The sequence below is a fragment of the Arachis stenosperma genome, chromosome 9 (assembly GCF_014773155.1).
Source record: "Arachis stenosperma cultivar V10309 chromosome 9, arast.V10309.gnm1.PFL2, whole genome shotgun sequence".
In the NCBI taxonomy this organism is placed as follows: Eukaryota; Viridiplantae; Streptophyta; class Magnoliopsida; order Fabales; family Fabaceae; genus Arachis; species Arachis stenosperma.
The window spans coordinates 157,766,064-157,790,340 of NC_080385.1; the positions used below are offsets into that span (position 1 = coordinate 157,766,064).

The 24,277-nt window shown below is 39.1% G+C and overlaps 2 protein-coding genes across 3 annotated transcripts; one reads left to right on the plus strand and one right to left on the minus strand.

The window, feature by feature from the left end:
- Positions 1–17,330: 17,330 nt before the first annotated feature.
- Positions 17,331–21,550, plus strand: LOC130950725 (GDT1-like protein 4). Of its 2 annotated transcripts, XM_057879287.1 has the most exons (13): positions 17,331–17,580; positions 17,704–17,772; positions 18,945–19,004; positions 19,094–19,141; positions 19,363–19,451; positions 19,566–19,602; positions 19,689–19,736; positions 19,930–19,998; positions 20,088–20,132; positions 20,226–20,287; positions 20,520–20,592; positions 20,732–20,816; positions 21,257–21,550. In XM_057879287.1, the coding sequence occupies exons 1-12, from the start codon at positions 17,563–17,565 to the stop codon at positions 20,798–20,800; spliced, it is 687 nt and encodes a 228-aa protein (XP_057735270.1). In that variant the 5' UTR covers positions 17,331–17,562; the 3' UTR covers positions 20,801–20,816; positions 21,257–21,550. The 2 variants fall into 2 exon arrangements, with proteins under 2 accessions (XP_057735270.1, XP_057735269.1); XM_057879286.1 differs by lacking the exon at positions 21,257–21,550 and having other exon boundaries at positions 20,732–21,044.
- Positions 21,551–21,790: 240 nt separating this feature from the next.
- LOC130950726 (ATP-dependent Clp protease adapter protein CLPS1, chloroplastic) lies at positions 21,791–23,637 on the minus strand. Its single transcript, XM_057879288.1, has 3 exons — positions 23,470–23,637; positions 22,696–22,846; positions 21,791–22,282 (listed from the first exon to the last, which is right to left on the minus strand). Exons 1-3 carry the CDS (start codon positions 23,531–23,533, stop codon positions 22,021–22,023), a joined length of 477 nt encoding a protein of 158 aa, XP_057735271.1. The 5' UTR covers positions 23,534–23,637; the 3' UTR covers positions 21,791–22,020.
- Positions 23,638–24,277: the final 640 nt, after the last annotated feature.

Consider the following 24,277-nt stretch of genomic DNA (forward strand, 5'->3'; position numbering starts at 1 on the left):
ATACATATTTTTTATTCATTTCACATACTATATCTATTTAGAAAAATTCTTAATTTTTAATTATTATTTGTATAATTCTTTTTTAATTTATAGATCTCTAGTGTTATCCATATTTCATCCAACCTCTTTGCAACCACTCCTTCATGACTCTTCCTTCTCATTGTTCCGTCATCCCTCACCACGCCGTTTTCTTTGTTCATGACATTCTTTCTCCTTTTTGAGGGTATTTTCCTCTTCGCAACTCCACCGTTGTATCCATTCTCCTTTTTGCTGCCATATCTTCAACTTCGTTCACTGTTTTGTACTCTGTCTTGCCATCACGTTCCCTTACTGTGTTAATTCGAAAGAAGTCATTGTCTGTTGTTTATTATTTATGTATAAAATCTTGTTGTTTTGTATAGAATGAATATTTACAACTCTATTCCTATGAAAAATAATTATCAGACAGAACTATTGGAGAGATGAGGAGTGAGGTCCTACGAAAAAATGAGAATGGAGTAATATTTCCTTGCAACATAAATTGGAGACGGAAATAGAGAACACATCTGGAGGCGGGGACAGAAAATAGAAAAGCATCTTCCGCTCCTGACCTACACCGTTATCGTCTCTACTTAGGAAAGTAGATTTAGATCCTCTAAAGTTTGAATTTCACTTTAGAAAATAAAGTGTGATCTTCTACCCTTGAATAGTTTCTCTTTCATATTTATTATTGGTCCCACCTATGAAATCAATGGTGAAAGATTACACTTTACTCTCTAAAGTGAAATTCAAATTTTAGAGGATCCAAATCCTAAGAAAGCTAGCATAAGTAATGAGATGACAAACAGAGATTGCACTCATCTCTAAATTTTAAATTTCAAATTGTCCTCCAGATGATTTTGTTAATTTTAATTATCTTTTGTATTTTAATATTTTAAGATTTGTTTGTAAACACGAAAGTCTTTTAAAATTTATTTTAATAGTTTATCTATACAACAAAAGAAACTTGTGTCTAACCATGTGATTGGAGGTGAATTCTCACATATAAAAATGTAGCATATTTTATTCCGTGATCAACGTTTTACTTCTTTAAAAACTAACTTTTATAGTAATAATATTTGTCGCTATTATTGGCATCAAAGATCAAGCACAATTTGTTGCGTTAAAATGATTAGCTAACAAAGTAGGTGTGTTATCCCAAAAGTGCAGTCCCAGTTTTTAAGTAATTCGATGATTGTTTATGAACAATTGCTTGTAGCGGTGTCTAACTAATATTTGCAATTCTATATTCATACTTTTGATTGTTACAATGTTACCCTTCTCTGACATCCACAACGAGCCAAAACAAAATCGTATTTAAACTTTAAAAGTTTTATACCAATGCGTCACTTATTTCCATAGAAAGGTTACAAATGGTCGTACATGGTTGTTGCATTTTTATTGTTTTAAAGTGAAATATAATATGGTTTGCTCTATTATTAAGGGAAAAGTTAAACAGTTTTAACGGTACAAAATTACAAATACGATAACTTGCAAATAAATAGTAATAGTTTTATTTATTCATTTATGAGTTTAGTTAATATATGTGTTTAAAATATATGTTACGATGATCGTGAATACATTAAAAATTTAAATTTTGTATTTTTTTTTTGTAATCAATTCAATTTGGTAGCTTGAAAACTAGTGCTCCTGCCCCTCCACCCACTACGAAGTACGAATCAAGAATCAATGTTGTTATCCTCTGTGATTATAATATAAGAAATATTCTGCATGCGTGTCTTAACATATGATAGTAGCCTTTTAATGTTGCATAATATTAAATTCATAAAAACTTTAAAAACTTTTTTATTTTTTCATCCTTAAAAAGTTTTTAAAATATTCATTAACAAAAATCTTAGCAGAAAAAACTTCACTCACCTTTTAGACCGTTATTGTTATTCATAAGAAGACAATAATCCAAAAGTAAAAAGGCGATATAAATATATACTTTTTATTTTTTGGTGAATGATGCTATATATATAAAAGTTTTTGTTATTAAATTTAATTAAATTAGCGTAAAGATCAGCAAAAAAAAACACCTGCATACGTCATTATTTCTCATTTTTACGCAGCACATAAATTTTTATTGGTGAGCATAAAATGTATTAATATAAGTATATAGCACATAAGTTTTTAAAACATAATACAAAAAATTTTACACATAATATAAATTTATTTATATAACATATAAATTTTTACATATAATATACAAATTTTTGTATATAACACATAAATTTTTGCTAAAAATATATTTTGTTAATTTAGTGAGTTAATATTTTAAATATATAATTTTCTAAAAAATTTTATATTATATACTAAAATTTTTATACTATACACTTGTTTCGATGGTTACTTGAAACGGGATTATATATGGGTCTGAACGTAAGGTCCAAGTTCTCAAAGGGTGGTTTTCGACTTAGCCTGCATCAAGTTGTCATCTTCTGAGTTGTTTGTGAGAAGATGGGGGTGGTATCTGCAAAACACTTCAATACTTAAGTCAGCAATGGTCTTAACAGATTTAAGTGTATTGAATTAAAGATTTTAGTTAGCAATGGTCTTTAATTCAATATTTAACGCAAGAAGAGCGCTGGTGGACCTCCTGGGCTGGATCCACGCATGCTGAGTCGGGTCAGTGGGCTCCAAGGAGAACGGGGCGGTTCTGGCTATGCTTCTGTGACGCCAAGGTTTTCCCGTGTGTGGAGGGGCGAGGGCAGTTCATCGCGCCAGGAAGTTATAGCTATTCTCCAAGAACAGAATGAAGATATCGCTCGAAAAAAGAGGTTGGCAAAACAGAAAGCTAAAGCAAGGCGGAGCAGGCCGAAATCTCACAAAAAGGTGTGTAATTATATTGTAAAATGACTATAGGATCATGAAATGTTAGGGGGTTAAGGGGGGATGGGAAGATGAGGATGGTGAAGGACCTAAAGAGAAAATATAAATTGAACATGTTAGACCCGGTAGAGACTAAAAGACAGATTATAACAAGATTTGATGTTTTGAAAATTTGGGGGAATGGCTGTGCAGGGTGGGAGTATGTGGGGTTTGATGGTGCGTCTGGTGGGCTACTGTTAGTGTGGGATGATTTTTTTTCAAATTGCGTAATTGCCATAAAGGAGAGAGGTGGTTGTGTGTTGAAGGGAGCTTGTTGAATAATAATGTTGATTGTGCTTTTTTCTTAGTTTATGGTGCGCATTCTAGAAATGAAAAACTTATTGTGTGGGAGGAATTGAGTTACATAACTGGTTTGTGCCAAGGGCCCTGCTGCTTTTTTGGGGACTTTAATGAGATTGTACAGGTGGAGGAAAGACAAGGCACAGATACGTTAACTCCATCGGCGGAAGATCTCAAGAATTGGATATCTGACATGGGATTGGAGGACTTGTCGATCACTGACTGTAAATTTACATGGTTCAGAGGACGATCTTGTAGCCGCATCGATAGAGCCTTGGTCAGTTTGGAATGGCTTGAGGTGTTCCCAGAAACTCGCTTGAGAGGTGGGCCACGGGGATTGTCAGATCACTGCCCTATTATAGTGGAGGTCAACAAGCAAAGGGATGGCCCGAGACCGTTCAGAAGTCTAGATTCGTGGTTCACTCATGAAGGCTTTATGAGATTGGTTCAAGAAGAATGGAGAGGGCTAGGCGACATACAATTCACTGATAAATTAAAGGCTTTGACGGGTCCTCTGGGAAGGTGGCATAGGGCGAATTTTAGTGATATGGATAAGAAAATTGCGAAGTTTGAGGACGAGATCAAGAAGCTAGATGATATGGTGAGTAACGGGGTTTATGATGGAACGGTGGAGGCTAGAAGAAGAGCCTTAGTTGTGTGCTGCGAGAAATGGTATGTGAGGAAAGAACTATATTGGAAGCAATTATCAAGGTCGAAGCACGCTAAGGACATGGATAAAAATACCAGATATTTCCACAACTTAGCTTCTGCGAGAAGGATGAATAACAGGATTGATGAGCTGGTTATTAATGGACGATTGATAAGGAATCAAGCTAGGATTAAGGTTTCCATTAACGATTTTTACAAAAACTTATATCATCAAGAGAGGTCGCCCAGGATAGGATTCAGAGATGGTCTGGTAAATGTGATCTGTGAGGAAGATGCTTTGGCATTAGAGCTACAACCGACACCTCAGGAGATTAGGGAGGCAGTGTGGGATTGTGACTCGTCCAAGGCTCCAGGATGTGATGGATACAACATGAACTTCATAAAGAAGTGCTGGGATGAAATTGGTGCTGAATTCACGGCAACGGTATTGGACTTTTTCCAATCCTCCAAGTTACCGGCAGATGCTAATGTTACCTGGGTGGCACTGACCCCCAAGTTTACTGGAGCTAAAGAAATCAAAGATTTGCGGCCAATCAGCATAGTGGGGTGTGTGTATAAAGTGATCTCAAAGCTGTTGGTTAGGAGAATGCGGGGAGTTATGCCAGGTCTAGTGGGCGAGACACAGACTGCTTTTGTCAAAGGCCGGAAGATCCATGATGGGCCCTAATAGCTTGTGAAACTGTGCAGTGGTTCAAACTAAGGAAAAAGGAAGCGGCAATTGTTAAGTTAGATTTTTAGAAAGCATATGATATGGTCAAGTGGAGCTTTGTGGATCTTGTTCTGCAAAAGATGGGGTTTGGAGGAAGGTGGAGGGGCTGGGTTATGGAATGCATCAGCACGTGTTCTATGTCAGTATTGGTAAACGGATCGCCTTCTAAGCCGTTCAAGATGGAAAGGGGTTTGAGACAAGGTGATCCTCTGTCCCCCTTTTTATTTGTTCTTGTTGTGGATGTCCTGCACAGGATGATTGGAGAGGCTGTTAGGAATGGTCGTATATCGCCGTTGTTGGTTGGGAGAGATCATATCGAGTTGTCACATCTTCAATTTGCAGATGATACGGTTTTGTTTTGCCCACCTGAACAAGAAACCATTAAAAACTACAAGAGGTTACTACGGTGCTTTGAGTTGATGTCGGGCTTAAGTATCAATTTTGATAAATCTAGCTTGATTCCTATTAACTGTAATGAGGTGTGGGTACGGCGTATGTGTAGGGTGTTGGGGCGTAAGGAAGCAACTCTTCCAGTAAAATACCTGGGGATCTCGCTTGGAGCAAATCCAAAGTTGGTTATGACTTGGAAGCCAATTATAGACAAAGTGGAGGAAAAGCTTAGCCTCTGAAAAGCCAAGGTCCTCAACAAAGCTGGTAAGTTGGTGCTTATCAAATCTGTGCTGAATAGCCTCCCGGTGTATTATCTGAGCTTATATAAGATGCCTAAGGCGGTAGCGGAGAAATTGATCTCCTTACAGAGAATATTCCTATGGAGTAAGGAAGATGGGAGGAATGGTATGGCTATGGTCAAGTGGGAGGTGGTGCAGGCTCCTAAAAGGTTAGGAGGCCTAGGAATTAGAGATGCTATGATCCGGAACACAGCTCTTCTGTTTAAGTGGTGGTGGCGCTTTTCTAAGGAGGAATGTCCGTTATGGAAGAAGGTGGTCTGTTCCTATAATAATCTGAATCCAACTGTGCCGTTGTCCACCCAAGAATTACCCGTGCGGGGGGGGGGGTGGAGGGATATTTGTTAGTTAAAGTTCACGAGTCAAGAACTGAGGCAGAAGATGATTGATGGGTTGTCTATGGAGGTTGGAGACGGAAGAGATACTCGCTTCTGGGAGGACATCTGGCTACTTGGAGAGTTGTTGAAAGATCGATTTCCTAGACTTTACTCTGTTTCAAACTAAGTAGGATCAGTGATAGGGGATTGTGGGTTTTGGGATGGGTTAGAGTGGATATGGAACTTCCAATGGCGACGACAATTGTTCCAATGGGAATTGGATCTTGTGAACCAGCTACTTGATGAGTTGAGGCTGGTTAGACTTGCATATGACAGACAGGACAAAATTGTGTGGAAATATGATAAACAAGGTATTTTTACAACTAACTCATTTGTGCAGGTAATGCAGGCAGACATGGTTCCGGAAGAGATCACAAGCTATAGCTTTACAAGTACTATCTGGAAAGGACTTGTGCCACCAATAGTGGAGGTGTTTGTTTGGTTTGCATTGACTGGCAGAATCAGTACGAAGGAGAGACTGAGTCGACTTGGAGTCATTAACCAACAAGATATCTTATGTGTATTATGCAATAATTGTGTTGAGTCTGGTCACCACTTGCTTCTAGGATGTAGCTTTTCTTGGCAGGTTTGGTGCGCATGGCTAACATATGCTGGTAGATTATGGTCTTGTCCGGGTTCATTGAAGGAACATTTTCTAAGTTGGACTGAGGTCACAGCTAGAAAGGCGGATCGTAAGGCATGGATGGTGAGCTTTTGCGCGATTACCTGGAATTTGTGGTTGGAAAGAAATCGAAGACTATTTCAGAACAAGAGTAAAGGAGTGGAGGAGATTGTTGACATGTACTCTCTGAACTACAAGGAGTGGCTAGGTGCAAATCCCTTTGGTTGTTGATGGCAATGCCGGAGATAACATGGGGATATAAGTTCCTGATTTGTTGATGCTTGTCTTTTATCTTCCGTCTTGTATTGCTCCACTTCACGTGTTGAGCTTCACTTTCAAAAAAAAGTGTATTGAAATTTAAATATATCTGAGGGCGTCAATGTATTTATAGGTGATGAGACAATAACCATACTTTCACTTCTGATGGTAAATAATCGTCCCTTGTTCTAAGGGTTGCTAAGATTCCTCTTCTAGAAGTAGGTGAGAGATATTTGGGATTAGTTAATTACTTTGTAGTGTTCTATCTGACCTCTTAAGAGGTCGATTAGGTGGTAGATGTCCTTTAGACTTTTATGTGTTTCAGGACCTGACTTATATTTTGGCCATATATAAACAACACTAAAATTTATATATTGTATATATTTATTAGTATAAAATACAAATTTTTATATATAACACATAATTTTTTTAGTAAACACCCAACCTGATCCTTATCCATTTTTACGAAGGGTAAAGCGATTCCTGTAAAAAAATGACACTTCGACCTTTAACCTTTTTATTTTGGGACAATACGATCCCTCAATTAAAAAATCCGTTAAATAATAACAAAAATTAATTTTGTGAGAGTTTTATTTGTATTTTGTAGAGGTTTTAAACCTCCCCAAAATTCTTTTTAACAACATAACCAATTACTACCACTACTACTACTACCTTCTTCATCTTCATTACTATGACTCTTACCTCTATTATTTTTATTGTTTTATCATCATCATTATCTCCTCTACCGTCATCATCACTGTTACGGTGGGTAACCGGAGATTGATGGGCTAAATGGCGTTGGTTGGCCCAAATGTGTGAAGGAGAAGGATTCCGAATGGGTCTGCAACTCGGGGGCCTCCGTCCAACTTGTTTCTGTGAGGAGATGGGGGTGGTACCTGCAAAGACACTCCGATGCCTAAGTTAGCAAGAGTGTGAGCAGGTCTAGAGAGTATTGGACTTAGAGATACCTGAGGGGTGTCAGTGTATTATAGTGGTGAACCAATAACCACCGTTGGAGTAGTGCCATATTTTTAGGGTGTTAACCGTCCCATTATCTTAGGGAGGTTAAGATATGGCTCGTGGAAGTAGTTAGAGAGATTCTAGGGGCAGTTACTCATTTGAATGAGTGTTTATCTGCCAGCTAACCCTCGTGTCCGACTTCTTTAGAACAAGTCGTAGTGAGTACCGACTTCATAGGATGAAGATTGGTACTGGTGAGGCCCAACCTTTTGGATTAGGTCTTTTGCTTGATCCTGGGCCTTTATTATTGGGCCAGGGTATGAACAGTGCCCCTACTCGAGCCCAATTTTTTCAAGATTTGGGTTCGAGTATTCTGCTCGGGGTCGTAGCCGACTTGTTGGCGGACCGATGTGATGGTTTGAAACCGACATGACTTTCCGTGTCCTTTTGGTTCTGACAGTTACGTCTAATCAAGCATCGTATCCGTTAGGGATGTGCGTAGGTCTTGGTAACGGTGCATTCTCATTAATGACTGCCCCGCTTTTACCATTATGCCCCTTAGCATGTTTATAAATACTTTCCCTCTCTTTTATTTTTTTGTTTCTGCGATTTTTCAAATTTCCTCTTCCTTCGTTCGTGCTGCGCTTTTGTGTTTCGGAGACTTCTGCTTCTTTCCAACCTTCATTTTTGGATAAAGGTTAGCTTTTCTTCTTTCGTAACATGCCTTATGTTTGCATGCTTTTATTTTGTAGATAGATAGGTTGGTTTGTAGACTTTGGTTCCGTATTCCCTCCCTTTAGAGACCGTGTTTTTGATTTTCCTTTTCTTTTTCTTTTGTAGGTTTTTATCACCCTTTATAAGAAAAGAAATGGCTTCCATAGATGTTATTTCTCAATGGGTTGATGTCACGGTCCTAAGGGTGGAACCCTTGGTCGATGCTGAGTTCATTACCCACCTTCGTACTCACCACAAAATTTGTATTTCTGAGGAGGACGAGCCAAAGTATGAGTTGGTAGTCCCGGGTCCAGAAGACCGGGTTTGTTTTGGGAGGGCCAATGAGGCGGGCCCTCATTTTTTCTTTATGTATGAATGTATGATCACCCGTTTGGGTGTTTTTCTTCCTTTTTCGAATTTTGAGATGTCTGTTTTGCACCACTGTCGAGTTGCCCCTACCCAACTTCACCCCAATTCTTGGGGTTTTCTGAAAATTTACCAATTTATTAGTCACGCTTTGGACTTTCCGACCTCTTTGAGGATTTTCTTCTATCTTTTCCACATGACTAAGCCCTTCAGTGGGCTAAATAACAAGCAGCAGTGGGTGTCTTTCCGAGCCATACAAGGTCGGAGAATTTTCACCCTTTTTGACGAATCCTTCCACGACTTCAAAAATTATTTTTTCAAAGTGCAAGCTGTAGAGGGTCACCACCCCTTTTTCTTGGATGAGGATTCTTCCCCTCACTTTTTCCTCTATTGGTTGGAGGCCTCCCCTTGTGAGAAGTACGGTCTGGATGACCTAGATGAGGTGGAGGCGGCCATTGTGGGGTTTTTCCGAGAAGTGTGGGGGAGGGCCCCATACTTGGATACTAGAAAATTCCTCCAGGGATCGCCGACTTTTGTTCGGTCGCAACTAGGTAGCTTATATATATGTATATATATATTCCTTACTTCCGACTTATATCTGCCGTTTTTGAGGTAATGACGACTTGTTGTTTTTGCTATTTGTTTCTTTTGCAGATATGGCAAGGAAGAATGCTCAAGAATCTTACCAGAGAGTTCAGGAGGCTAAAGCAAAGTCCCGGGCCAGGACTGGTGGCACCAGGGCAATCATCTCTCCTCCTCCTCCTCCTCCTCCTCGGAACGTGGGGAATCCCTCTCAGCCCATTGTGATTTCTTCTTCAGCTTTGTCTCGGCCGCTCCCCTCCGCCCGACTTCTTTCTGAGCCAGAGAAGAAGAAGCGCAAGACTTTAGAGTCTGGCTCTTCTTTTGACGGTGGGGTTAAGGTGGATGCTCTTGCATTCGTCCGAAAGAACATCTATCCTCATATAAGTATGGATGATGTTTCTGTTCGAAACCACCTTACCACTCTGGCTGAGGAGGGTTTTAGGGCGGCAGGTGTTTGTGGCAAGCTTTTGGATATTTTTGAGAAGACTCCTCTCAACTCTTTGGGGTTAACCTCGAAGGTTGAGGAGCTGGAGGGAAGGCTTCTTTCTTATCAGGAGCATGAGAGGGAGTTAAAGGAAGAGGTCGCCAAGCTGAGGGCGGAGAGAGATAGCCTTCGGGAGAAGGAGAGTAAGTTGCAAGCCCAATGCAACATGGAGGCGAGTTTGAGGAAGACAGCACAGGAGAGTTATCAGAGTTTATTTCAAGATCTTGTGTCTGTAAAAAAGGATTTGCTAAACTCTCGAAATGCGTATGCCGAGTTGGAGGACTCTATTGCTGATGGTGCCGAGGAGGCTTGGAGGATTTTCAAGGAGCAGGTCGGAGTTATTGCTCCTGACTCGGATCTTTCTCCTTTAGATCCAGACAAAGTCGTTATTGATGGTGCTATTGTGGATCCTCCTGCCCCCGTAATCGTTTCCGAGTCAGAATTGAAGACTCGGGGGCAGAGGATTATTGAGTCCCCTCCTCGTTCCAAGGACGCTTCGAGTTCTTCTGTTGTTCCTCCGACTTCCTCTTCATCTCCCGTGGTTGCCTCTCTTCCCGGTCCTGGTGGCGCTCTTCCTGACTCTGGTGGTGGTGATCCGTCTACTCCTCTGCAGAAATAACTTTTTTATGGCTATATGGGGGCTCGGCCTGTGAGTCCCCCCTTTTTTAAACTCTTTATATGTTGTTTGTTGGTGGTGTTTGGACAATTTTCTTTTGGCCTTTTAAGGCCGTAAACAAAATATTTAAAAAGTACCCTTTTTAATAAGGGTTTTAAATTAACAAAATAAATACCCTTTTTTGGATAAGGGTTTAAGTTACCTTATGCGTGTATGCTTTTCTGATTTTGATTTTTCGAAGTCCCCTTGATCTTTTTCTGAAAACCTTTTCCTTTGGCTTGTCTGTTTTTCTGAGCCTTTTTGTTTAAGGGCTTTAGGACAGCCTTTAAACTTTTTCCTAGGTTTTTTCAATCTCTTTTTTGTTATTCCTTATACTCAACTTTGCTTTATTGAGTTCTTATGACTTAGGTTATTTTTGCGATACGTTTTTCTTCTACTCGGTTCTTCACTTCGATTTTCGGGTCGAAGTATTTCCGAGTTTTTACTATCGACTTATATAACCTCTTTACACCGACTTGTACCTCGTCGTTTTATCCTGACGACCATCTAGATCGGTTCATGAGATTTTCACGTTTTGTTGAGCTTAAGTTGGTGCGTTTCGTAGAAAGACTTAGAAAATAGAAAGGAGTTTATAAGAGATATTGTAAATGAAAAAAGATCTTTATTGTTTGGGGAGGTACCTTCATGCTACTAAGGGTTTTTAATAGCCTATTTTCCCTTAGCCTCTACTATGATGCCTCGTTAAAAACCCTTCTCCAGAAAAAACCCTTTGATTTTGGGAAAAAATCATGAAGTTGGGAAAAGAGTACATTAGGGAGTAGAGTTCGCTTTTTAACTGTAGTACCTTTTCATATTACAAGCATGCCACGACCTTGGGAACTCAGTGCCGTTCAGGTCGGTCACTTTATAATAACCTTTTCCTAAAACTTCATTGACTTTGTATGGTCCCTTCCAATTAGCAGCGAGTTTTCCTTCCCCTGATTTGTTGACTCCAATGTCGTTTCTGATTAAGACCAAGTCATTCGGGGCAAATGTTCTTCGAATGACTTTTTTGTTGTACCTTGTAGTCATCCTTTGCTTCAATGCTGCTTCTCTTATCTGGGCATCTTCTCGGACTTCGGGGAGCAAGTCGAGCTCCTCTTTGTGCCCCTGTATGTTTCCGATCTCGTCATGGAGAATTACCCTTGGGCTTTGTTCATTGATTTCTATTGGTATCATTGCTTCTACGCCATAGACTAGTCGGAAGGGCGTTTCTCTAGTGGCGAATTGGGGCGTTGTCCTGTAAGCCCATAGCACTTGGGGGAGCTCTTCGGCCCAGGCTCCTTTTGCCTATTGTAATCTTCTCTTTAGCCCTGCCAGTATAATTTTGTTGGCTGCCTCGGCCTGCCCATTAGCTTGTGGGTGTTCCACCGAGGTGAACTGGTGTTTTATTTTCATACTGGCTACTAGGCTTCTGAAGGTAGAATCGGTGAATTGGGTTCCATTGTCTGTAGTAATGGAATAAGGTATCCCATATCTTGTGATGATATTTTTGTAGAGGAACCTCCGACTTCTTTGAGCAGTGATGGTGGCCAATGGTTCTGCTTCTATCCATTTTGTGAAGTAATCTATTCCCACGATCAGGTATTTGACTTGTCCTGGTGCTTGGGAAAAAGGACCTAACAAATCCATTCCCCATTTTGCAAAGGGCCATGGAGAAGTGATACTGATGAGTTCCTCTGGGGGAGCCACGTGGAAATTTGCATGCATCTGACATGGTTGGCACTTTTTCACAAATTCTGTGGCATCTTTCTGCAAGGTCGGCCAGTAGAATCCAGCTCGGATTACTTTCCTGGCTAGTGACCTTGCTCCAAGATGATTTCCGCAGATTCCACTGTGGATTTCCTCTAACACCTCGGTGGTTCTTGAGGTCGGTACGCACTTTAACAATGGTGTTGATATCCCTCTTCTATATAGAGTATTTATCACCAAAGTGTAATGTTGTGCTTCCCTCCGGATTTTCCTGGCCTCTTTTTCCTCTTTTGGAAGGATGTCAAATTTTATGTATTCGACCAAGGGGTTCATCCATCCGAGGTTTAAACCGACTACCTCAAGGACTTCTTATTTGTCTTCTATTTTTACCACTGAGGGTTCCTGAAGGGTTTCTTGGATTAGGCTTCTATTGTTCCCTCCTGGTTTGGTACTTGCCAACTTGGATAGGGCGTCCGCTCTGCTATTCAGATCCCGAGTTATGTGCTTGACCTCGGTTTCTGCGAAGCGCCCAAGGTGTTCCAGAGTTTTTTCCAAGTACCTCTTCATATTTGGGTCCTTTGCCTGATATTCTCCACTTATTTGGGAGGTCACCACTTGTGAGTCGCTGTATATCATCACCTTTGTAGCACCAACTTCTTCTGCCAGCTTCAATCCAGCAATCAAGGCTTCATACTCTGCCTGATTATTTGAAGCTGGGAATTCAAATTTTAGGGAAACCTCTATCTGGGTTCCTCTTTCATCTACCAATATTATGCCTGCACCGCTTCCTGTTTTGTTGGAGGATCCATCTACATAGAGTTCCCATGTAGTTGGTTTTTCCTCCTGATCCCCTGCGTATTCTGCAATGAAATCGGTGAGGCATTGGGCTTTAATCGCCGTCCGAGTTTCGTATCTTAAGTCGAACTCAGAAAGCTCTATTGCCCATTGAACCATTCTCCTTGCAACATCCGTCCTTTGGAGGATTTGCTTCATGGGTTGGTTCGTACGGACTCTTATTGTGTGAGCTTGAAAGTAAGGCCGTAGCCTTCGTGAGGCTACTACTAAGGAGTAGGCAAACTTTTTTAGTTTGTGGTACCTTAGCTCAGGGCCTTGTAGAACTTTACTGATGAAATATACTGGATGTTGGCCGACCTCGTCTTCTCTTATCAGGGCTGATGAGACAGCCTTGTCTGCTACAGATAAGTATAGGACGAGGTCTTTTCCAGCTACGGGTCGGGTCAGAATAGGAGGTTGGCTTAAGAACTTTTTGAACTCCTGGAACGCCTCCTCGCATTCAGGGGTCCATTCAAACTGACATCCCTTTCTCAATAAGGAGAACAATGGAAGGGATTTTAGTGCTGATCCTGCCAAAAATCTGGAGAGGGCTGCAAGTCGGCCATTCAGCTGCTGGACCTCTCTCAAACAAGTCGGGCTTTTCATTTCCAGGATAGCTCTACACTTATCGGGATTTGCTTCGATCCCTCTTTGTTTAAGCATAAACCCTAGAAATTTCCCTGCTTCCACCGCGAAGGCGCACTTTGCGGGATTTAATCTCATCCCGTGCAGCCTTATGGTGTCAAAGACTTGTGAAAGGTCTGACAAGAGGTCGATTTCCTTCTTGGTCTTTACCAACATGTCGTCGACGTATACTTCCATTAGGCTCCCAAGGTGAGAGGCGAACACCTTATTCATCAACCTTTGATATGTGGCCCCTGCATTTTTCAATCCAAATAGCATGACCACGTAGCAGAAATTAGCTCTGGGTGTGATGAATGATGTCTTCTCCTGGTCTTGCTCATACATTGGGATTTGATTATATCCCGAGTAGGCGTCCATGAATGATAAGTATTGATACCCCGAGCTGGAGTCCACTAGGGTATCAATACTTGGCAGCGGATAAGGGTCCTTGGGACATGCCTTATTTAAGTCGGTATAGTCGACACACATTCTCCATTTGCCATTCTGTTTTTTGACTAGCACTACATTGGCTAGCCATGTTGGGTACTTGACTTCTCTGATGAAGCCAGCTTTCAGCAGCGCCTGCACTTGTTCTTCTACTATTAGGGCTCGTTCTGGGCCGAGCTTGCATCTTCTTTGTTGTACAGGTCGGGATCCCGGATAAACCGAGAGCTTGTGGGACATAAGCTCGGGGTCTATCCCAGGCATGTCGGAGGCCTTCCAGGCGAAGAGGTCGGAGTTATCTCTTAGGAGCTTAGTCAATTCTTGTTTTAGGGTTTCCCCTAGGTTGGCTCCTATATGAGTATTTTTCCCTTCCTCTTTGCCGACCTGTATCTCCTCGGTTTTTCCTCCCGGTTGTGGTCGTAGCTCTTTTCTGGCCCTTGCACCGCCGAGCTCTATTGTGTGAACTTCTCTGCCCTTTCCTCTCAGATTTAGGCTTTCATTGTAGCATTTCCTTGCCAACTTTTGGTCTCCCCTTACCGTTGCTATCCCCGCTGAAGTCGGGAATTTCATGCAAAGGTGGGGAGTGGATACCACTGCTCCGAGTCGATTAAGGGTAGCTCTGCCGATTAAAGCGTTATATGATGACCCCACATCAATGACTATGAAGTCTATACTCAGAGTCTTTGATTTTTCCCCTTTTCCAAAGGTGGTGTGGAAGGGCAAAAATCCCAGTGGTTTTATTGGCGTGTCACCTAATCCATACAAGGTGTCGGGGTAGGTTCTTAATTCTTTCTCATCCAACCCTAGTTTGTCAAAAGCGGGCTTAAAAAAGATGTCCGCTGAGCTTCCTTGGTCTACTAGGGTTCTGTGGAGATGGGCATTTGCCAGGATCATAGTTATTACTACTGGATCATCGTGTCCAGGGATTATTCTTTGCCCATCTTCTTTTGTGAATGAAATGGTAGGGAGGTCGGATGACTCTTCTCTGACCTGGTAGACTTTTTTGAGATGTCTTTTGCGAGAGGATTTGGTGAGTCCCCCTCCCGCGAACCCTCCTGAGATCATATGGATATGTCTCTCTGGAGTCTGCGGCGGTGGGTCTCTTCTATCCATATCGTCTCGCTTTCTCTTTCCATGACCGTCCGACCTTTCTATGAGATATCTATCAAGCCGACCTTCTCTAGCCAGCTTTTCTATCACATTTTTAAGGTCGTAACAGTCGTTTGTGGAGTGACCATATATTTTATGGTACTCACAGTAGTTGCTGCGGCTCCCCCCTTTTTTATTTTTAATGGGTCTAGGGGGTGGCAGTCTTTCAGTGTTACAAATCTCTCTGTATACGTCCACTATAGAAACTTTCAGAGGAGTATAAGAGTGGTATTTTCTTGGTCTCTTGAGACCGAGTTCCTCCTTTTTCTTGGTTTCCCTTTCCCTCTCTTTCGTTGAGGGAAGGAGCCCAGGTCGCCAACTCAGGTCTCTCAGCTTAGTGTTTTCCTCCATATTGATGTACTTTTCAGCTCTTTCTTGTACATCACTTAGAGAAACGGGGTGTCTTTTAGATATGGACTGTGAGAAGGGACCTTCTCTGAGTCCATTGACTAACCCCATTATGACTGCCTCTGTGGGCAGGTCTTGAATCTCTAAACATGCTTTGTTGAACCTTTCCATATAGGCTCGTAAGGATTCTCCGACCTCCTGTTTTATTCCCAGAAGGCTCGGTGCATGTTTCACTTTATCTTTCTGGATAGAGAACCTCATCAAAAACTTCCTTGAGAGGTCTTCAAAACTGGTAACCGACCTCGGAGGGAGGCTGTCGAACCACTTCATCACTGCTTTCGATAGAGTGGTCGGGAAAGCTTTGCATCGCGTAGCGTCGGAGGCATCAGCTAGGTACATCCGACTTTTGAAATTGCTCAGGTGATGCTTTGGATCCGTGGTTCCGTCATAGAGGTCCATATCGGGGCTTTTGAAGTTCCTCGGAACTTTTGCCCTCATTATGTCCTCGCTGAAAGGATCCTCCCCTCCTAAGGGCGGTTCTTCTCGTTCGTCACGGGGATTGCAACCTTTCTAACTTTAAGAGTTTTCTCTCTAACTCTTTTCGTCGTTCCATCTCCTCTTTTAGGTTCTTTTCAGTTTCCTTTTGTCGCTCCCGTTCTTGTTCTAACTGTTCCAGGCGACTGTGGACTAATCCCATGAGTTCAGTTACATGGGGTGGTCCCTCTTTCTCTGATTCGCGCCCTTCTGAAGAGTTTACCTTCGGGTTTTTTACTCCGGAGGTACCTTCCCTGTGTTGATCATTAGTTCCCTGGTGGAGGGTGAAGTCTGCATCATTATTGCCTGTGTCCAGATTCTCTTGTTCAGAATCAGTTTCCACATGACCCTCTTCGGGGAATCTGTCCGCCATTAGTGGTCGATCTCTCGGGTCCTCGGCAACGGCGCCAATGTTACGGTGGGTAACCGGAGATTGATGGGCTAAATGGCGTTGGTTGGCCCAAATGTGTGAAGGAGGAAGATTCCGAATGGGTTTGCAACTCGGGGGGCCTTCGTCCGACTTGTTTCTGTGAGGAGATGGGGGTGGTACCTGCAAAGACACTCCGATGCCTAAGTTAGCAAGAGTGTGAGCAGGTCTAGAGAGTATTGGACTTAGAGATACCTGAGGGGTGTCAGTGTATTTATAGTGGTGAACCAATAACCACCGTTGGAGTAGTGCCATATTTTTAGGGTGTTAACCATCCCATTATCTTAGGGAGGTTAAGATATGGCTCGTGGAAGTAGTTAGAGAGATTCTAGGGGCAGTTACTCATTTGAATGAGTGTTTATCTGCCAGCTAACCCTCGTGTCCGACTTCTTTAGAACAAGTCGTAGTGAGTACCGACTTCATAGGATGAAGATTGGTACTGGTGAGGCCCAACCTTTTGGATTAGTTCTTTTACTTGATCCTGGGCCTTTATTATTGGGCCAGGGTATGAACAATCACCAATACCAATATTATCAATATTAAAGTTCTCTTCTTTTATTTTTTATTCGATATTTTTTCTTTCCTTTAAAAAATATTTGTACTACAATTATTTTTTTTGCGATATCATTTTTATCAATATTTTTTTTTACTTAACCACCAATAGTAAAAGAATTTTTTAAAATAAATTTATTAATAGTTTGTGAAAGTTTATAGAGATTTAAAAATTACATAAAATACAAAATAAAACTCTCACAAAACTAAATTTTGTTATTATTTAACGAATTTTTTAATAAAAAATAATATTTTCTCAAAAAAATTTGAAAATCGAAATATATATTTTTTTGTAAAATTCACTTTGTCCGTCGTAAAAATAGATAATTGAATGTTTACTCTAAATTTTTACCCATAACAATATAGCACACAAAGAAATATTTGAACGCTTTCTTGTTTTCACGAATCAAATAATCAAAATAATAGAGAGGAGAGATTCCGATTCCCGGGAAAGGAAGAGAATTGAATGCCAAAGCTGCGAATAAGAAAATAGTAAAATAATTCGCACGCACTTTACACGCGCGTTGTCTCTTCTCTCCTCTTTCAACCTTCGCCTCTCACTTGTTTTAGGTAACAACTAACATAACGTAACATAACAAGAGAAACCAAGCACCTATTTTTCCGAATCCCACACTCACATCTGCTTTATCTTCTCTTTTCCCACTTCTTCTTCATTCTTCCCCCAATATGACTTCAATCGCTCAGGTACTACAGATTTCAATTTCATTTATTTATTTTCATTATTTCCTCAATTTTAATTTTCTTTTTTTGGATTTGCTCATTGTTTGTCAACTGATGCCAATCCTGTTATTCATTTTCATCAATCAGGGTTTTACCAAGTCGCTGGCCATGACCGTGCTCTCTGAGATCGGTGATAAAACCTTCTTTGCAGCTGCGGTATGTTTCTCTTCATGGTTACTTATTCTTCGCCATTTTTATTCTTCATTAGTGATCCTCTATGTTTGTTTTCGTTTACTTCTAAGCTGCAATCTAAAAGTTTTAGACTTTAGTTAAAAAAAGTTTTGAATCTTTAGCTACTGGATTCACCTCCTTCTTTCGTGTCTTTCCTTTTTGCATTTCCTAAATCATATATTCACAGTATCGGCACTTGACTTACTCCAATTAATATATTCATTCTTATGTGTGGATATTTAGAGTAGCAAATACTCAAATTGGTTTCTGAAATTTTAAGATAAAAAATTAGTTAGGACTAAAAAGATGCATTTTAGTTAATTGGTTGGTTGGTTGGTTGGGGGGAGGGGGGATTTGACGGAAACAAAAGATTTAATTCTGCCTTCAGTTTTGAGAACAAGACACAAATGATAGAGATACAAAAATTAGTGTTCTTATATTTTGTTTGGTGATAAACTATAATAAATTATGAACATTTAATTTATTTTCATAAAAAATGTTTAAGAAGAAAAATATAATGATAAAAATATAATTATGAAAATTTGATAAAAATAATGAAAAATAAGCTGTGTCTTTCCTATCAGGAAGGACACAAAATATACTAATTCAGTGTCGCTAGACACAATATTTCTGTCCATATTTTATCTGTCACACATAATTTTGTGTCCCTGCTTCAGTGTCTGGTGCCAAATCTAAGAGACTAATTTAAGGATTTACTCACTAGAGCTAGGTAGGCACTCCAAATCAAAGCCTTGCATTCTGTGGGCCACTTGTCTGACCTATCAGAGTAGTGTTCTGGATTGGAACTACCTCAGATACAATTTGTTTGTCTCTTTGGGGAAATTTTTGTTGTGTGATGTGTCATGGTTTGAAACTATTTTATCAGTGAACAGTATTGAGTGTTCAAGTTTGTGTGTTTTTGAATGAATTTGTTTTTCAATTTGGTCATCATTATTTAGTTGCTTTTACATAAAAAAATTTCCCATTGCTCTACTAACACCAAATATGTTTGATAGAAGTATTTGAATGAGCAACATTACTTGTTACTTCATTGAATAGTTTATGGCAAGAATAGAGGGCTTTAATATTTGTCTTTCTTTGTTACTTTGAGTAGAAAGCAAAAGCCTGATGTTTGATTTCATGATGTTTGTTTCAAGATCCTGGCTATGCGACACCCCCGGCGCCTTGTCTTATTGGGTTGCCTATCGGCTTTGATTGTAAGAATCTAGTCTTCTTCCTTTTAACAGCTTTATTGTTATTTTGATCTATTTTTATTTTAAGTCTCATAGTTCCTTGAAAATTCTAGGTCATGACTATTCTCTCTGCCCTAGTTGGTTGGGCTGCTCCAAATCTGGTAAGCATTGTTTGCTAGTTGTGGAACTTCACAATTCTCATCATTATCTGTTTCTTCTTAGAATCATTAGTAGGTGCTATCCTTCTATTAGTCAATATGTTGCATATATTGAGATATTATGGCCAACTGTATTTGAGATCCAGCAATTGTTTGATTAAATTACACACTCATTTTATTTATTTTTAGTTTTCTGGGGTGCTGATCTTCCTGTAATTTTGCAGATTTCACGTAAATGGAGTCATCACATTACAACATTTTTATTCTTTGGGTTTGGAATTTGGTCCTTGAAAGATGCTATATTTGGAGACGGGTGATTGTTCATTCTTTGCCAGTAAATTACTGATTATTTTGTAATGAACATCAACTTGTAACTGAATAGAAGTTCTTTTTTTTTTCACTCGTGGATCATGATTTCACCGAGCAGGGATGCTGAAGAATTGGCTGAAGTAGAAGCAGAATTGGTTTGTTTTTCGCTTCTGTTTGGTTTCTTCTTTCAAGTTAATTATTTTTCCTTCTTGACAGTTGATTGAGCTCCCTTTATTATCAGGACAAAGATTGGAAGGCTAACAATGGAGTTAAGAAAGATAGCAGTAAGGTAAAAATAAAATGTCTATCTGATATATTTTTTCTTGCTTGGATGCATGGATATGATTTTGAATGGATTAAGAATTTTCCTCCTTAATTCCAGGAAATAATTGATTGTAAGAATATATTCAAAATAGAATTCTCTGGTGCTGTGTATTTGATGTTCTAAAACTGTATATACATTGTGTGATTCTAACTCCTAGGTTGATGATGACTTGAAAAAGCAGCAACGCCATTTTTTATCTCAGTTTTTGTCCCCTATTTTTCTAAAGGTAACATATTTGTATTATAACTGTACAGTATTTACTAAAAAAATTAAGCTATGGTTAATCAGATCCACTTTATCAACTCCATTTTGTAGGCATTTTCTATCAATTTCTTTGGGGAGTGGGGTGACAAGAGCCAGGTGAGTGTAGTTATAGAACATTTTTTCCCTTGCATATGCTCCATTATAGACACTGCTTTATTCTTCACTAGCCATAACTTTGTTCTGTTTCAGCTGGCTACAATTGGTTTGGCTGCGGATGAGAACCCATTTGGTGTCGTTCTTGGAGGGATTCTGTAAGTTTGTACTCTTAATTTTTTCTGTCTGTAATTTAGTATCAACCTATTTCTTTGAAGATTTTGATTAATTTTTCCTTCGGTCTCCCATGATGGGATATGTTTTCTGAATATTATGCTGGAATTCTGCATAGACATGATTTGTGCAATTTTATTTATTTAAGTAATGTGTTCCATACCTGTGAACCTAAAATTTCTTAGGATAATTGAAAATTTTCAATTTTTCCCTCAGGGGACAAGCACTATGCACTACTGCTGCTGTCATCGGAGGAAAGAGTTTAGCATCTCAAATATCAGAAAAAATGGTATTAGTTTCTGTTCCTTTTTATCTACTTAGCTTGTAGAGATTAGGTTGTAATGTGTAATTCTGATTTACCACACTGCTGGTGTAGCATTAAGTTGTGTGTGCATGTTATCTAAATGTTGTACTTCAATACTTTTCAGGTTGCACTATCAGGTGGATTGCTTTTCATTGTTTTTGGTATTCAATCATTCCTCTCTCCAGTGGAATAATGAAAGCTTCCCATTGGTTAGTGATTGTTGATTGTTCTTATTGTATGTGGGATTTTAGCAAACTAGCTTCTTTAGCACGATGGGTTGGCTGCCAAATAGCTGAGTTCATGCCTCATCCAACTGGGGTGAATGCTTTCATTATTTCCAGTTTCACCCTTTCAAAGATTTCATGACTCAATAAACAGATCATTTTAGTACCAACAACAAATTCATCATATAAAGTCAAATTAAGTGGATTGTTCAATTTTTACATCTAGAAACAATTCATATATCTATCTTTGTCATGTTTCATGCATATGTAAATTTTCAATGTTTTTGGAAAAAATATACCATAAGCCGTGAAGCTTCCTCCTGGTTTGGAGGAAGTAATAAAACATAGAGAAGGAGGGTTAAAGACAAGCTTGCTTGTAATCTTCGGTGGTGACTTTTTTTGTCCATGTTTGCGTCGGATTATAGGGATGAAAAGGCTTTCCTTCGTTGTAGCTAAAAGAAGTTGAGATTGGTACTGTCATCAACTCAACGTGTGTGACAAGGTTTGACAAGAATTCCTTCTTGCAAGGGGAGATTTACTTACGAGTGCAGTAGGGTGGAAGTCGTCTTAGTGATGTAACTTGACTGAAAATTAGTCGTTGATTTCAAGGCAACCTCTTTTGTAATAAGTGTTGGTTGAACCTCCAAAATTTCAAATTTTCAACCATGACAAGCTTAAAATCCACATGTTTTTAATGACTTAAAAAAGTGGACAAAAATCAATATTTAATGTTTATTTCATTTTTTCAGAATGTAATTTTTTCAATTCGTTCTGTTTCGTTATATATATAGTTCACATGGAATAGTGGCATCAATGGTCATTGTTTTCCTGATGGTTGTCTTTTTTATTTTTTTGGCTTTAATAATTAATGACTGGTCCAGACCCAAAATTAATAATAATGACTGGTAGAGATTCAATTCGTTAAGGCGGTCAAGCTGATATCAAAAGCAAATCAAACAAGATCAGAAACACCAGAGTTGATACAAAAGTAGTGCTATTATTTATTTATTCAAAATCACAACTATCTCGTCAAAATCGTAAGACCAACAACTATTATACATTTGCCTTTTTCTTGCGTTACTCAAAAGCTTCATGACGTTATCCTATGTACACAAACAAACGTTTCCAATTTCGCCTTTCAATAGCATCAACTCCAATATTGCTTCGTATTGAATGCTGCATCAGCTGTTCAGCACCCTCCGCCTGCAGGCTCAATTGAACTCAGTAGCCCATTTCCTCTCAGTTGCATGCAGTATACTTCAGCATCAGCTTGGGAACAGATGATAACCACTGACAACCCGTTGTAGTGCGCTTCTTGCATGATATTAACAGCATTGTCAATGGTCATCCCAGGAATAACCTTCATCAGTACTTGGACCACATATTCCCGTTTATTGAAGTTGTCATTGTGCAATATTACGCGATATGGTGGCACTGATTTTCGCGATTTCCTGCACATTTTAGAAAGTCCAGAATGAAACCTTTTCAACCCATGTCACATTTTATTCTGAAAAAAAAGGAACTGAACAACAGTGCATAAAAAATACAAACTCTAATGGATCTCCTAGTTCCCTTTCATTAAGGAGGTTAAGGCATAAACATCCATTTATTTACTTGATTACTTCAGAATTACAATGCAAAGACTTTGAAGTAAAAACAAATCATTTTTATTCAATGCAATACCATCTCCATTTTCCCACAAGATACTTATACCAGCAATATCAATAATATGGACACCATTGACAAGATTCTCACCGGTATCTTTTATTCAGGGAATCTCCATAAAATTGAATCTAGCCACACAATTACAATACCCAATTGGAAAAGTTCAGCTTGAAGATCGAGAATCAAGACTAGTTCTAACCTCAAATCAAATTCAGATTCACGGCCAGGGGTAACTTTTTCAATTACTGGCTTTTCCAGCAGCCCTGCACCTTTGCCCGGTCTTGTAGTTATTGCAGCTGTGGGGATGCAAAGATTGGAGCATGGTCCTCTACAAAGTGAATATCTATCTCCTGCAAAAAGCAAATCATTAAAAACAACTACAATTTGAAGCACTCAACCATATAGATACACATTGCATGAAGATTAACCAAGGATCTTTGCTTTCACCGGAACTCTACCACATGGCAACACATCAAGCATCTCAAAACATAGTTTTCAGATACAAATAATAGACATTGCAAGAACCACTGGATGATGAATATTACAGGCTTCGCCATAAACCCGTGTCTAGATTATCAATTTTTTTTTCTTTCTTTTTCAAGAAAAAAGGATAAAATTCCAAAGATAGATGATGAATTACAGCTGGTGAAATTCTTCTAAGAAGAGAACAATTCGGACCAGGCAATTGATTCAACAAAAGAAAATTATTATAAAAAAGAAAGAACGAACGAAAGAAGAGAATGCAGGTATATAAGTATATAACTATAACATTGCAGAAGACGAGAATTAAAATATCACGTGATAATAACCTAATAACGTCAAAACTCAAAGGTATATGCATCAAATTCAACAAGAAATGAAAATTGGGGCTTGAAATCAGGTGAAGAGAAGAGTAGGTTTAGGTGGGAATTAATTAATTGAATATGGAGAATCTTGGAATCGAAATATTATGAAAAGTGAATTAGGTAAGTACCTGGTTTAAGGTTGGAGATAGCGCTGGGAGAAAGAGCGAATCTCCCACGTATCGCACTCTCCATTTCTCTCTCTCTCTGCTCTGCTCTGCTCTTTCAAGAAACACTTTTTTTCTTCTTACACAGAAACACTGTAATGCGAGTGAAGGAAGAAGCCTGATGCAAATGACGTGTATTTATGAATGAAATTACGAAATTCGTTTTGCATATTTTGATTACAGCCTTTGTGGGTTGGTCCCTTTGGGTTGAGCCCACACTAGTCCTTTAGAGAAATGGGCTAAATACTGTCCAAAAACATCATAATGGGCTAAATGGGCTTCATCTCACTATATTCTATTATTATCTATATTACTGAACATAGACCGGACAAAAAATGGGAGCATATAAGAAAAATCTACCTAGCTGAGGCTTTAGTATGCTGTGTAGCTAGGGGTGGAAAAAAGTCAGGGTCTGCAGTTTAATTTGTGTTTAGTTTGATCTAGTCTGGTCTGATCTGTTATGAAATAGACACAGGCTCAAACTCTTATAAAAATCTTATTATATTAATAGGTCAGGTTCAAGTTCACTAATTAATCTTATTGACCTGTCAGGGTCTGTTAATACATAATTACATATATAAATAATTTTTTTATTATTAAAAAAATTATGAGATATTTTAAATTTATTATCTTTAATTATAAATAGTTTTGTATATTTTAAATACTTTAAAGTTTAAAAATTCTTATAAATATTAAATATGATATTTTACATATAAATATGTTTATTATGAAATATTTTTTTTAAATAATATTTTTATTTTTGTAAAAAAAA

Excerpts from the sequence above, each read along its gene's own strand:
- LOC130950725 (XM_057879287.1), top strand. Across the intron at positions 19,452-19,565 it reads GATGCTATATTTGGAGACGG|GGATGCTGAAGAATTGGCTG; the intron begins GTGATTGTTCAT and ends TTCACCGAGCAG. Across the intron at positions 20,593-20,731 it reads CTCAAATATCAGAAAAAATG|GTTGCACTATCAGGTGGATT; the intron begins GTATTAGTTTCT and ends AATACTTTTCAG.
- LOC130950726 (XM_057879288.1), bottom strand. The coding sequence starts at position 23,533 with ATGGAGAGTGCGATACGTGGGAGATTCGCTCTTTCTCCCAGCGCTATC. Across the intron at positions 22,847-23,469 it reads TATCTCCAACCTTAAACCAG|GAGATAGATATTCACTTTGT; the intron begins GTACTTACCTAA and ends TGCTTTTTGCAG. Across the intron at positions 22,283-22,695 it reads GAATCTGAATTTGATTTGAG|GAAATCGCGAAAATCAGTGC; the intron begins GTTAGAACTAGT and ends TAAAATGTGCAG.